The sequence below is a fragment of the Python bivittatus genome, unplaced genomic scaffold, assembly GCF_059951505.1.
Source record: "Python bivittatus isolate LINGU-HERP-01145 unplaced genomic scaffold, Pbiv_v1 ctg000700_np1212, whole genome shotgun sequence".
Lineage (NCBI taxonomy): Eukaryota > Metazoa > Chordata > Lepidosauria > Squamata > Pythonidae > Python > Python bivittatus.
In genome coordinates this window covers 98,706,279-98,718,342 of record NW_028277098.1, presented here as the reverse complement: position 1 = coordinate 98,718,342, position 12,064 = coordinate 98,706,279, and the positions used below count along the sequence as shown (strand labels likewise).

Genomic DNA, 12,064 nt, shown 5'->3' with positions numbered 1-12,064 from the left:
ATTGTCGTTGGCTTGTTTCAACAGTTTTCAGGCACCCAACCCCAATTAAAGCAAACTAAAATGGCAAACTAAAAAATGCATGAGAAAGGGCAGTGAAAAATCAGCTGAGGAGACCAAAAGTCATATCCAGAGCCTTTTCAGCTGTCTCTCATTCCCAAGAAAGAAGTATAGATGGTGATATTTTTTCTGGTCCAATGATTCAAGGCCCTTTTTTCTGTCTGTGTAAGGAAAGTTCAGGAGCTTTGAGCCCTGCAAAGTGAAGGCCATATCCATTCTCCTGTTGCATAGCTCTGACCCTTTTCCATTTTGGTCCCTTGACTGACTGACTGACTGATTGATTGATTGATTGATTGATTGATTGATTGATTGATTATGTGCCATCAAGTTATTTTTGACTCCTAGCAACCACATAGATAGACTTTCTCCATGACAATCTATCTCTAACTTGATCTTTAGGGCTTCTAATGGTGCCCCCATTGCCACTGTAACTGAGTCCATCCACCTTGGTCATCCTGTTCTTCTCTTTCCTTCCACCTTTCCCAGCATCAGAGCCTTCTCCAGAGAGCAGGGTCTTCACATAATGTGTCCAAAGTAGGATAATTTGAGCCTGGTCATTTGTGCCTCAAGTGAGACCTCTGGGTTGATTTGTTCAATGACCCATTTGTTTGTTTTCTTGGCTGTTCATGGTATTCTTAGGAGTCTTCTCCAACATCAAAGTTCAAAGGCATCAATACTCTTCCTATCCTATTCTTTAAACTCCAACTTTTGCTTCCATAGAGCATCATAGGGAATACCACGGCTTGCACAATTCTGATCCCTTTGGACCCTTATTGTAAGCAAAATGTTGCAGCAGTCATCAATGTTGGAGTTTTCCTCTATTAAAGGAAATGTTTTTTTCCACTGGTTCTGCTAGTTATCTTGCTTCCTGTTGTTTTTCAATCAACCTTTAATCGATGTTAATACTATGGTGTATGGAAGGATTCTCCCCTCCAAAATCAGAGATAGCTCTTATCAGGGACAGGATAAACCTGGCCCAGGAAAACTTTGTTCCTGTGGTTATTTTTCTCTAACTTCAGAAAAGGCCCCTAAAGAGGCATACTGGGATTGTGCATGGATCCACTGGATCCAAAAGGTCCCCTGGCACTTAACATGCCTCCACTCCAGCAGTTAATCCATACCAGTTCTGGAGCTCCTAAAGATTTATTTCCAGCCGTTAATAAGAGAAAACACGTGAGCGGTAAATGGATTTTGTTCATAATGGAAATTTGGAAAGAGAGGTGTACCCCAAACCTGGTGACTTTTTGAAATCTAACAGGAATGTTATTTCCATGTTAAAAAAAAAGAATAAAGAATAAAATTTAATAACAATTTCTTCCCTACGTTTTCTCAGTTCATTCCAGTCTTACCTCGCATTGCTTCACTATCATAATGAAAATTAAGAATACAGGAGTCTGAAGTGGAACAGCTTACTCATCCGCATAGAGACATGTATAAATTGCTTTGAATTGAAAATCTGACATCAACAGCATTTTTTAAAGTCAGAACAAGTAATGCAGAAATTCAGAGGTGCGTTCAGGTCACAGGAATGCGGATGACCAAGTTCCTCCAAACTTAGAATTTATGAGGTGAGAAGTGCTGTCGAAAACATTGTTTTCGGCTCTGAAAAGTTTGCTTGTTAATTCTCTTGCTAATTGTCGCTTGTAATAACAAGGAAGAAGGAAATAAATGCATCGTATGTGCAACAAACAAGACATATATGCTAAACAGTCACATCAAGCCACCTTTCCACCATCAAGCCAAAGGTTCCCTGGGCCATGAGGTCAACAGCTTGGGGATGAAACTTTGACATGCTCATAGGTTAATATTATGCAACCATGACACATCTCATGCGATTTCTCGCTGGATGAGCCACTGATTTGTATAGGAACAGATCAGCAGTGTCTTCTCGATATGAGGTAAAGAAGATCAAAAAGTATGGCTTAATATATTTTTTTTCCCAACCAGAACTTTGCAGATAGGCTCAGATGAGGACAATTTCCATAGAATAATTGTTCCTCAGAAGAATCTGGGCTGTCACTGGTGGGCGTTCTTGCATCATTCCCTATTTTTGGAGCCTGGGATCAAGCAAGATACTACTCCCCACTTCCTCAGAGATCTGTTTTTGAAGATTCTGTCTTCCTAGATACATAGTTTAGAGCAATGTTTCTCAACTCAGCAACTTTAAGATGTTGGACTTCAACTTCCTGAAGTCCACAGCCAGCATGTCTGGACTTCAACTGCCAGAATTCCCCAGCCAGCCATGCTGGCTGGGGAATTCTGGGAATTGAAGTCCGCACATCTTAAAGTTGCTGAGGTTGAGAATCACTGATTTAGAGTTTAGCTTTCCCATCTCACTCAGTTCAGTCACTGTCGCAACACACAACTATGACCAGAGCTCTTGAGAGAAGCATTTGGTTGCCGAATTGCCAGTGTCCTATTATTTCAGCTTCACAACTCAAGGGTTTTTTTAAAAGCTTAAAGAGGAATGGCTGCAAGGGGACAGGGATCCTTAGTGGATTTAAGGCTTTTGTATCCTATACACACCACTGCCCTTCCTTGCAGAGGGCAGCATCTGCCAAGCAGGTCAAAATCTGCCAGATGGCAAGCATGATGTGTCAATCGAAACCCCACATGTACAAAAGAGATGGGTCTTCCATTGCAATTCTTGCAGAACTGGACCTCCCGTGAGGACCCCGCTATTTCTCTGATTTCTCTGCAAACCACCAGACAATGCCCACAAATTGATGTGTAATTTATTTTCTTTCTGTTATGTATGGAATGGTGGTTGAAGAGATCTATCTATCTATCTATCTATCTATCTATCTATCTATCTATCTATCTATCTATCTATCTATCATATTTATATAGCAGTCCATCTCACATCAAAGTGATGGGATTGTGGATGTGCTACAATCGGTGGTAACTCAGGAGAAGGACACTGATTAGATGGTATTTTTCGCATTCTGGTCAGTTGAATCATAGCTGGTGGCAATATCTAGGTCAGCTTGGCTGATCTCAAAAACGCTCAGTAGGATTAGAATGGCATTTGGATGGAAACCACCAGGAAATACCAGGCTGGGGATTTTTTGAAAACATTCCAGAGGAAGTCAGGGGTCAGCCACTTCTCTATGGCCACAAAGAAAAATAATTATCGCTAGCAGTCACGTGCTCCTCCATGGAAACTTTACCTTATGATTTCTGCCTATCTGGGGGTTGGATGCAGTGGGAATGTGGAAGAGGCCTATAAGTGGCCTTGTTGGCTGGCGATTCTGGAGTAGTAGTCCAAAGACATCTGGCAGGCATCAGATTATGGGAAAGTCCGTTTATTACATCAAAGCATGAATGAACAGCACAGGTTGTGCAGCCTGTTCACACATGCAAGGTGTAGGCTTGTGTCCTTATGTGTTGGAAGAGATATTCAGATGTTGTTGTGGTGTGTCTATACCTACAAAGATCAGAATCATGCAAGCCATGGTCTTCCCTGTGTCACTCATGGAAGCAAAAGTAGGACATGAAGAATATTGACACTTTTGAATATTGATATTGGAGAAGACTCCAAAGAATACTGTGGACAGCCAAGAAAACAAACCGATGGATCATTGAACAAATCAATCCAGAGTTCTCACTTGAGGCACAAATGACCAGGCTCAGATTATCTTACTTCAGACACATTATGTGAAGACCTAATTCCCTAGAGAAGTCCATAATGGTGGAAAAGGTGGAAGGAAAGAGAAGAGGATGACCAGCACCAAGGTGGATGGACTCAGTTACAGTGGCTGTTGGAAGACCTGAAGGACCAGATTAGGAACAGATCATTATGGAGAAAATCTGTCTTTGTGGTTGCTAAGAGTTGACAATGATTTAATTTAATCATTGATTAATCAATCAATTAATCAGTTTCAAAAAAGCCAGAATATGGAAGCCAATGAGAAACCATGAGTTAAAGCTGGCTTATGATCCTGGCTTGTTTGCAAAGTTATCACTTGTCTGCTTAAATAAAAGGAGGAGTGTATAAGCTCCATCAACCTGCATGGAGTTCCTTCACACTGCAGATGCCAACCAACTGGCGCAGAGACAGACATATTTGGCCTTAGGCTTAATTCACATCCAGATAGTGAAACTGTGCCAGACATGCTACATATTCAAGCATACAAAACTGCTTTTTGGTCTAGGCACTTTGTCCAGAATTTCCTATTCCAACTAGCTAATAAATCCTTCCCAGATTTGTTACTTACATATATCTAAACAAGTGTTTCCCCATCTAGGTAAATTCCAGGGGTGGGTGTAGACTTCAGCTCCCAGAATTCCTCAGCCAGCATGGCCACTGAGGAGAATCCTGGGAGCTGAAGTTCACCTATCTGGAAGCCACCAGATCAAAAACCACTGATTTCAGTTGGGGACAACAAGATGGACTGTGGAAGGTGTGGCCTCCAAAGCAACAGGAAGAACCAATGTGGTGAAGTGGTGAAGGTCCTGGACTGGCCCCAGGGAGACCCACGTCCTAGTCCCCACTTGGCCATGGAGTTTGAGCCAATCTCTCTGTCTCTCATCAAAACCTACCTCACAGTGTTGTTGTGGGGAACAATAAAAGGAGGGAACGCTGTGTTGAGCCCCTGAATGAAAAGGAAGGATATAAATTAAATCAATAAATAACCGCAACAAATCAAGCTGTTCACTCCATGATAGTTTGTCTTTGACAGTTTTACTGATTTGCTCTTCTGTTCAACTGGCCTAACGGGGTGATTCTTGCAAGGAAAAAAAATCTAAGGAAGGAGCAATACAAAGCCTGCTTGTAACCCATCCAGGGTTATGCTAGACAAGTCGGGGGGGTTGTATACATCTTATAAATCGATTCAAATAAAGCTCTCTGAACCCACATATGCATAGGCAGGAAGGCTAAATTCCTTGGACAAACCATGCACAGGGCTGGTAAAGCTGTCAGACAGCAGAGTGGAGACCATTTCTTATCCCCCTCTGCCACCAAGATTCCTGCCAGACTTGGGCTAATCTCCTTCCTTTTAGCCCCAAAGCCAAGCTGTTTAATGAAGGTGCTGGAAATGAGGAGACTCAGATCCTCATTCACTCAACCCTGTAGCCTGTTGGGTGACTTTGAGCCAATCCCTCTCTCTTGGTCCAGCCTACCTTACAGGGTTCTTGTGGTGGGGAAAAAACAACAACCACAGAGAGCTGTATCTACACCACCTTTTGCTCCTGAATGAAAGGTAGGAGATACGACTCATCAATAAATGCACCATGAGCTATGGCTTCTTCAGCTGATGAGCAAGGTTCAGGTGAATCCAAAGGCTAAAAAGATTCCTTCCGTTGAGAAAATGAGCCATCAGGGAGGATCCTCAACCAGGGGTGGGGTAGCAACCTGAAGTCCCCCAGATGCAACTGGGAGGTGGAGTTCAGCAAGGGGAAGACAGCCACCATACCTGTCAGACAAAGTAGATTGTATCTTGCTATACTAGCATTAAATCGTGCTCATATAAAGCATCTGTCTGCACAGTGTTTCTCAACCTTGGCAACTTGAAGATGTGTGGACTTCATCTCCCAGAATTCTCCAGCCAGCCAGCCAGTCAGGATTCTGGGAGTTGAAGTCCACACATCTTCAAGCTGCCAAGGTTGAGAAACACTGCGCCAGCACATTGGAATACAGTACCAGCCCCTGTGCATTTTTACACTTTCCAAATAAACCACTTGTGAGAACCTCAGTGCAGCCTGCCAAAGGGTTAGGTTTTTCCCATTCAGTTGTCGCCCTCATTTCCAGCCATGCAAGGCTCATCTGGTGAGAAAGCGTACCCGCACTTTGCACTTTCTATCTGGGCAACAGCAAGGTAGAATGCTCTTCTGACTGTCAACAGCAGCTCAGTCTGTAAAAATAACCAGGGAGGGAGGACTTTTCATAACAAAGATAAGCAGGACCATCTCCTAATATCTATAGACCAAGGAGTTATTGATGGCCCAGAAGCAGAGGCTAGAAAAAAAATTGGCAACCTGAACAACTGGCTGATTTAGGCACTCTTGTCATCAGTGTGAGGTCCCAGCATTGGGGAGACCTTCTGGGACCACAAGCAGATCTCTTCAAATGTAAGACAGTTGTCTTTGTTACTCCAACAAATATCTCCCCGCGGACATGGGGAGATTGACTGCTCTTTTCCTGTCTGTGAGAAAGAGGGTTGATCTTGATAACGTTTTCCTTATTTAATTAGACGGATTGACCGCCTGCACTGGAAACCCTAGGTGAACACACTGTAGGAGGAGAACCTACAGAGTTAGTCTATGGACGCAAAAAGTGAGAAAGAGACTACCAACTCCTTCTGATCTTTTCCTAGGTGGACACCTTAAATTGCAATATGGAGGGTGCTGGACACATCTAAAAAGGAAAGCCTTCCAAGATTGCCCCAACAGAGAACGCCTGGCTCAAGCCACTGTAGGCTTCCAAATCATTCCTTGCCAACCCTAGAACCAGGAAAATCTCTGTCCAAGAAATCCAGATGATTTAGCTTGGCTTTACACCAGTGTTTCTCAACCTTAGCAACTTTAAGATGTGTGGACTTCAACCTCCATTCCTGGTTATAAAAATTAAGACTGGAGCTGCCAAATCTGGACAGCAAAAATCCAGACAGTCACTAGATGGCAGAAAAAAGTTGTATTTCTAGCAGTCCTCCAGATGTTTGCAGCTGGGTTTGGAGGCCCTGGAACAGAGCAGGTGGGTTCTAGGTGGGAAATGGATCACGCCCAAATCCAGTCTCCATGTTTGGTCAGCTCTTTGTCTCAGCAAAAATGGTAACCTGCAGCCCATGAGACATATACTTTGTAGGCTTTGCAGCAGTGTTTCTCAGCCTTAGCAACTTTAAGATGTGTGGACTTCAACCCCCAGAATTCTGGGGGTTGAAGTCCACACATCTTAAAGTTGCTAAGGCTGAGAAACACTGCTCTACAGAATGGCCCAATGCGCAGAGGTCTGGTCAAGGGAGGAAGAAGAGAAAGTGCAAAACCACAATTGTGCTCCACCTCCACAAGGATAGGATAACAACAATTTCACTTCCCCTTCATGCTGGCACCTTTGGTCTGGCTTGGCTTGTTCTAGCTAAAGAAAAAGTGTGCAGGCAGAATAGTGCTATATGCAGTTTTATGGGGGTTCTAGAATGAAATCACTCTGCCCCATTCATGGAATGAAGAGTCAGAGGTCTTCAATCACCAGAGTGTCTTCCATTCTCTTTTATATACCACAGGAAAAAAAAAACCTATTGGGACAACAAAGACAAGAGAAGATGTCCATTTCCATATTTTATTGGTGGTACTAAACCCATCCTCCTGGAAGCCCTTCTGGTCATACTCTAATTAAGTCTGTCCTTTCCCAGAACGTTGCTAGCTCCAAGCAGATTCAGATGCACCACCAATTTTACAATCTAGCACAGTGTTTCTCAATCTCAGCAACTCTGAGATGTGTGGACTTCAACTCCCCAAATTCCCCAACCACCATGCTGGCTGGGGAATTCTGGGAGTTGAAGTCCACCCATCTTAAAGTTGCTGAAGTTGAGAAATACTGATTTAGCCTTTTATAGCATCACCCAAGCCCTGCTGTGATACTGTAACAGCAAGAGAAAAACTGAGATTTAATCTTGTACAATTCAATTCTCTCCAAAGCTAGCTTCGTGGCACACACTTGATGGCCAGAAAAGACATTGCAGATAAGAAATTGCTATACATTTTAATTATAGCAGCCAAATTAGTCATTGCTAAACCATGGAAATATCTGGACGAGCTTTCAGTGAGATGGCATGAGAAGAACCGCTTAACTTGAAAATGTCCCTGATAAACAAGCCAAAGTAGTGAATCACTGTTTTACAAGGGATGGTGGAATTCCATTGTTTATATAAGGGATAAGCATGCTGGAAACAACATGTATCAAACATTATACCAGCACTAAGTAAATATTTTGAAATGGAAAAAAAATGAAATTAAAACTCTGGGATAATTGAAAACACTTTCAGGGTGCCCTGATTATTACTTAGGAGTTTGAAATGTCTTTCTCTCCTTGTGACCTGTACTGAAGGCATCTGAGAGGTTGGCTTATATTTTAATCATGTCTCCTTTCTTTTCAGCTGGTACATAAGTGGGATCACGAGAAACAAAGCCAACCATCTGCTTCTCTCCCCCCCAAATCGCCATGGCTCCTTCCTCATCCGGGACAGTGAGAGTAACAAGGGAGAATACTCTCTGTCAGGTAAACTACATCTTAACTCTCCGTGCCACAGGTAGACCTATATCATGGTTGACCACCAAGGTCTATCGGTATTACAATTTTTAGGATTAATTGGGTTTTGTCCTCCAAGTTGAAGATCAAGCTGGATTCCTCTTCCTCTTCTCTTGCCAGTGGAGGTGATCCCAGGGCTAGGGTCAACAAAGTCAAGATGATGGTGATGGTGCAATCAAAGCAGGGCATGCTCCAAAAAGTCAAGATGGTGGCCATGCCAATGCAATCAAAGCTCTTAAATGCACATAAAAACGAGGCAAAGCTTTACACCAGTGTTTCTCAACCTTGGCAACTTTAAGCTCTGTGGACTTCAACTCTCAGAATTCCCCAGCCAGCAAAGCTGGCTGAGGAATTCTGGGAGTTGAAGTCCACAGAGCTTAAAGTCGCCAAGGTTGAGAAACACTGCTTTACACCATTGTGGCCACGATCGTGACTTTTTTTATCCTACCCTGCAGGCACTCCTGGTTGCCAGGCTCTGAAACTGGATCCTGGCTCTAAAACTCAACATCAGGAAGAGAAACTCAGTTACCAAAGAAGCCAAAATGATGATGTAGAGGACATTGGGTGAAGACTGGTGGGACTGAGGATCTAGAGACGATCCTATATTTCTCAATCTTTTATAACCTAGGGAAAAAACCTACTTAGAGAAGCCATTGGGGTCCTCTACATAAGTTTTCCTTCAAGCATTTCTATGAACAGATAAAACCTATCGAGTTTTTTTCAATGAAATATGGGAAATATGTAAGACTGCTCCTTTTGCTAGAGAAGCTTTGGAGTTTCAAGCCACTGTTACACTTGCTCAAAATCTGCATCATGTCAATCAATATAGGTAGACCTCGCTTACTGACTGCCTCATGCAGCAACCATTCCAAGTTATGACAGTGCTGAAACAATAACTTTGTGACCAAGCCACACATTTACACCGTTTGCTATTACAGTCAGTCAGTACACGTCCTGTGCCTGACCCATTTTTTTTCCTTTTTCTCCCCCTCGCAGAGTGGAGATTGCCTAAACAAGCATGCTAGGCAAACAGCTGGCACTAGCGCATTCCTTTCTATGTGTATTCCCCATTGTGTGCCTGCTTACTCTCTTGTAACCCCTTCCTCTCCAATGAATATAAATACAAACATTAATTCCCTTCTTGCTAATTATCCCAGCACTGGGGTGAGCACTCCAAAGGGCAGGGAGCAGGGAAAAAGGAAAGCTGAAGTAAAATCGTAAGCCCAGTCACAGTCACATGATTTTCCACTTAGTGACCAGTTCCAGTTGTGGTCACTAAATGGGGACTGTCTGTATGTCTTGTTTCTACTATTCACTTCGATCATGCTTATCTGGGTCCTCTGTTGCCTCTTGAGGGAATTAAGCAGTGATGCATCTCAAACATTGACCATACAGTACCATATTTAACCATTCAAGGGGGTCAACATCTTATGTCAAAAATTCTTAACTCAGGAGTCAATGCTTTGCATGACATGATGGGGATGGTCCTGAGGATGATGGGGATGACAGCGATGATGGTAGTGTTATTGCCCATCAATGGCCTTTCTTCAATGAGCTGAAGTGCTCTCCATCCATCCTTGGAGAAATGTCCTCCCCCCTTTACCAATGGCTCTCCTGCCTCAGTTGCCTCTCTTTGCAGTCTTTGGCCATCCCTACTTCCCTTCAAGCTAAGAGGTGCAAAGCCAACAGATCTGACCACTTTGGCATTGGAATAAGAGGGCAATGCTACTTTAACACTGATGCAGCTAAGGAGGACTGAAGTTTGTCTCACTGCTGGACTGGGGATGAGATGCAGGCAATATCATGGAGAGACACACACAAAAACAAGGGTTTCTCCCAAGTTAGGGACCAGTAATAAATGCCCGCAGGTGATCTTCTCTAATTTAGATTGCTGATGTGCTGACCCTCTGCACCTGGTGGAGAACAGCCCATTAAACAAGAAGTCAGACATTAAAAACCATTAAGAGCCTATTAAACAAGAAGTCAGACATTGTCCAACAGGTTATCTGTAAGTGGTTTTTATCTGCACCATCTGCAGCTTGTAGAAAGTGTTCCTCCTTTTGCAACCTCGTTGTTATAAGATGAAAAAATTGTAAGTGTCCATTCATCAAGAGCAGTGTTTCTCAACCTTGGTAACTTTAAGATGTATGGATTTCAAGGCTGGCTGGGGAATTCTGGGAGTTGAAGTCCACACGTCTTAAAGTTGTTAAGACTGAGAAACACTGATCAAGAGAATCCAGTAGACGCACACACCCTAAAGGATCCAAAGTCATCACTTCTAGGAGAAGTGTGTTTGTGTGCTCAAGCAAACATGTGTTTGTATAATGCTTTTTTATTGTTTATACACAAGGGAGGAAGAATACTGATTATGCTCCACTACAAAACACAGCATATGCATGCACTGATGGAGTTGATTGTAATCCTGTGCCCACTATGTGAGAGTAAGATCCCTTGAACTTAATAGTGTTATTTTTGCCTGTGTTGATTCAATGACATTTAGCAGAAGTTAGGGCAAAGCCCAGATACAAGCCTCATCCTCGCCCGCCCATATGCAGGGCAATTTATTTTGTATTCAGTGTGCACATCATTGTATGCAAATATACGCTTTCTTGTTCCTGAATTTTTGAATCAAGACAGTGAATGATGCAAGTAATAGCCATTTCATTTCAACTATAGTTAAATGAGTTATATACCTAACAACGAGAAGAGAAGAGAAGAGAAGAGAAGAGAAGAGAAGAGAAGAGAAGAGAAGAGAAGAGAAGAGAAGAGAAGAGAAGAGAAGAGAGGAGGGAGGGAGGGAGGGAGGGAGGGAGGGAGGAAGGAAGGAAGGAAGGAAGGAAGGAAGGAAGGAAGGAAGGAAGGAAGGAAGGAAGGAAGGAAGGAAGGAAGGAGGAGCTTCCCTTCATTATAAAAAATTTGTAAGAAGTGGCCTACAACAAAACATTGCCACAAGGGTAAGGTTCCAGTTGCAATGTGCCAGTCAGTTTCTCCCCATTCCTCTGGTGCCTTTCCCCCAGTATTATGTGCCTGTTATGTCCTGCCTCTCTTTATCAGCCTACCTGGAGAATTCACATCTCCTTTTCCCCTTCTGGTTCACACTTCTGGAAATAGAGGAATTCCCCCCACATCGGCTAGCACCTCCCTTTCCGATTTAGATGGTGCCATTTAAGCTACATGAAGATTGGCATTGGAGAATTGGAGTTCCTTGCCAAGAGGAATTGCCAAAAGAGTTCCTTGTTCACCAGGAGGGTCATGTACAATTTTGAAAACATGGCATGCGCATTCACACACCTGGCTGGCGTAGTGGGCAGGGACAGTCATCAACACCCATTCTTGCGGTTTCCTCTTGCCTCCCCAGGATCTTCCTGCTCCACCTTGAAGTTTATCTCTGTTTTCTTCCTGAGCAGATAGACACACTTGGCCTTCAGCTACACCGGAGTCACTCCCCTTCCATTTTTCTATGCATTCCTATCTGATAGGAGGAAGCGTTCTTGGAAATAAAGGTCACGCTTTGTTTTCTTATTTTTTTAAATTTTTTTTAAATAACACTCTTTAAAAAGCTATTATTGGAGCAAGGGAGGGATCCATTAGGCTTGTGCAGTGTTGCATCAGCAGAAGTGCTGTGTCCAGATAATAGGTCGATAATGGTTTCATTGTATTCTGCAGTGGTTAAACGAGTGTTTCTCAACCTTGGCCACTTTAAGATGAGTGGACTTCAACTCCCAGAATTCCCCAGCCAGCATGGGGAGTTGAAGTCCACTC

General features: G+C 43.2%; 1 protein-coding gene across 1 annotated transcript in view; it reads left to right on the top strand.

The window, feature by feature from the left end:
* Window positions 1-12,064, top strand: part of SRMS (src-related kinase lacking C-terminal regulatory tyrosine and N-terminal myristylation sites) — a 40,769-nt gene that overhangs the window by 10,953 nt on the left and 17,752 nt on the right. Inside the window, exon 2 of the mRNA XM_007439006.3 lies at window positions 8,151-8,272. Within this exon, the coding sequence (XP_007439068.1) occupies window positions 8,151-8,272 (122 nt within the window). The remainder of the gene's footprint in view (window positions 1-8,150; window positions 8,273-12,064) is intronic.